The sequence below is a fragment of the Sinocyclocheilus anshuiensis genome, unplaced genomic scaffold (genome assembly GCF_001515605.1).
Source record: "Sinocyclocheilus anshuiensis isolate Anshui unplaced genomic scaffold, SAMN03320099.WGS_v1.1 scaffold743, whole genome shotgun sequence".
Lineage (NCBI taxonomy): Eukaryota > Metazoa > Chordata > Actinopteri > Cypriniformes > Cyprinidae > Sinocyclocheilus > Sinocyclocheilus anshuiensis.
This window is the reverse complement of record NW_015552601.1, coordinates 137,725-140,178: the sequence shown is the minus strand read 5'-3', so window position 1 is coordinate 140,178 and position 2,454 is coordinate 137,725. Positions and strand designations below refer to the sequence as shown.

The window sequence follows — 2,454 nt, the reverse complement described above, 5'->3', positions numbered from 1 at the left end:
CAGAGACTCTGACTCTTCTATTTCCACCTCTTCCTCTATTATGTCTTCCTCTAACACCACCACCACGTATTCTTACACGTCTTCCAATTACTCTTCCACGAGCATGTTGCTGCAGTTCAGAGTTGTGGAAGTCCTCCATTCTCAAAAAATGTTAGTGATTGTGCTGTAATTCCAATCTGATGTGAACAAGAAGCTAATTATTCAGAGATCTGAACTTATTGTTTCGGAAAAAAAAAAATTTAATTCGAGAATTGAGCCAAAGCAATTGAGAAAAACTGTAAAAACATCCATTTCCAGATAACATTTGAGCGCTGTTGAGCCGATTCTTAAACACAGCGGATTGGCCAATTTGTTCATGAGCTCAACAGATTATGACTGTGATTGGCTACAATGATCATCGCTTCATGCTCTTCACCGAGCGCTCGCACAGGAGCATTTAAAAGCCGCGTTTATCAGCAGATCCCTAATATATCTGCACATAGACCGATCTGCTGATAACCAATTGTAGTACCTACTAGACAATAGTGTTGTCAGAAGTACCGACTGGTAATTGGTTTTAAAGTATATAATATTGACGGCTAGCAGTTGAAATGGATACTGCAGTCCAAATTCAAAATATTGGAGAGAGTTGTTTTTCCCACCCACTCCTCCTCAGACACGACACTCATGCGGGTTGCCAGACAAGCAACAGAATAAGTGAAACTGACACAACGTGCCGCAACAGCTGAAGTCTGTCTACACTGGACGCAACAAAGCCACCATAAAAAATAATGTGTAAACAGCATCACTGATTATAATGGGTTCTATAGCATTTTGTCGCACCACGTCCAGTGTAGACAGGGTGTTACTATGTAAGTTGATGAGTTGATTTATCTGAGTTTTAATATTCCTCTGGTCATCGAGCCTTTTAGATAGATGCCGAGGCTTTTTAGGTCGGGTAGAATCTGCAATCTCTGATCCAGCTCATTTGCTGGCTTCCATGGATTCAATACACTTTTCAAAATACTATTGGGTAAATTGGCAGTGGGTGGAGTCACACAGACCAAAACAAAAACGGTCATTCCGACACGAAACACACATTTAAAAGCAGAATAACTGGCTGTAGTGTTGTTTTTCGGAGAAACAAGTATGTTGACTTAACATGTTTCTTAAATATCTGCAAACATATTATGGTGTTTTTATGCTTTAGCACAGTCAAAAAATTACATAAAGCCCCTTTAACAACCGTTACAAAGTATAAATCCTTTCCTGTGGCCTCATGGGATAGTAAAGCGTCCATCGAATGAATCAACAGAAGTAGTAAAGCATCTGGGGATTTTTTGCCTACTGTTTGCGAATACTATGAATTCGGACTACTCTTTTAGCATACTGTTTTTCACCTAAAAAATTACGTACACTAAATGTAGTTCTGTTCACTTAAATCGTATTTTAAAGTTTTTATTTTAAATTTGATATTTAAAGCATTTTAATTCATGTTTTATATTTAATTATTAACAGTTAGTTATAAAAAAATATATATTATTACTAAAGCAAGCAATTATTATGAACAAACCAATAACACTGTGTTAAGTGTTAAAATTCTTGGCAACCACCCAAACATTTCAACATATTTAAAGTACACAGAACAACCACATAGCAAAACATTTTAATTTATGTTTTAGATTTAACAATAAGTTCTAACATTAAAAAGAAATCATATTATTATCATTACTGAAGCAAGCAGCTACTATGATTTGAACAAACGACACTAAGTTATAAAATTCTTGGCAACGTAACACTATTTTAGACCGATGCATTGCTTGAGTGACCAGGATTAACCAGTTTTGTTGTTGACTAGCTGTTTTTGTTTAAACGTGTTTCCAGCACGGATTTACATGCATAACAATAGCTGCAGTGTTCTGGAATGTGTGAATGATCTCAAACTCTTCATTATAAACAGGGGGCCAGTTTACCTGTGATGGATCTGACTGAGCTGCCCAAGTGCACTGTGTGTTTGGAGCGCATGGACGAGTCCGTCAACGGCGTGTTGACCACCCTGTGCAACCACAGCTTTCACAGCCAGTGTCTGCAGAGATGGGAGGATGCATCGTGAGTGCTGTCATTCACAACCAAAGCGCTTAGATTCAACATGCAATCAAAATGACTTACTTTCTAATCATTTTAAAAACAAAAAAAAATAGCTTTGCTGGTGATATATCCAAGGCTGTGTGGGCTAGGAAAATATATATTAAATAGTAATATTAATTTTAATCCTAGTGGAAAAAGTTCAAGTCTGACCCTACCCTAATTATAATATAGTTATTATTGACTTTATTATATTATAATTTGATATTTAAATAATTTTAATTTGTTTTACATTTAATTATAAACAATAAGTTGTAAGTGTGTGTGTGTATATATATATATATATATATATATATACCCGATTGTCCTCATAATCCAGGGTTAGTAACG

General features: G+C 35.9%; 1 protein-coding gene across 1 annotated transcript in view; it reads left to right on the top strand.

Moving 5' to 3' along the window:
- brap (BRCA1 associated protein) overlaps nt 1-2,454 on the top strand; it is a 13,977-nt gene that overhangs the window by 6,070 nt on the left and 5,453 nt on the right. The window contains exon 6 of the mRNA XM_016456817.1: nt 1,940-2,088. Coding sequence (XP_016312303.1) covers nt 1,940-2,088 — 149 coding nt within the window. The remainder of the gene's footprint in view (nt 1-1,939; nt 2,089-2,454) is intronic.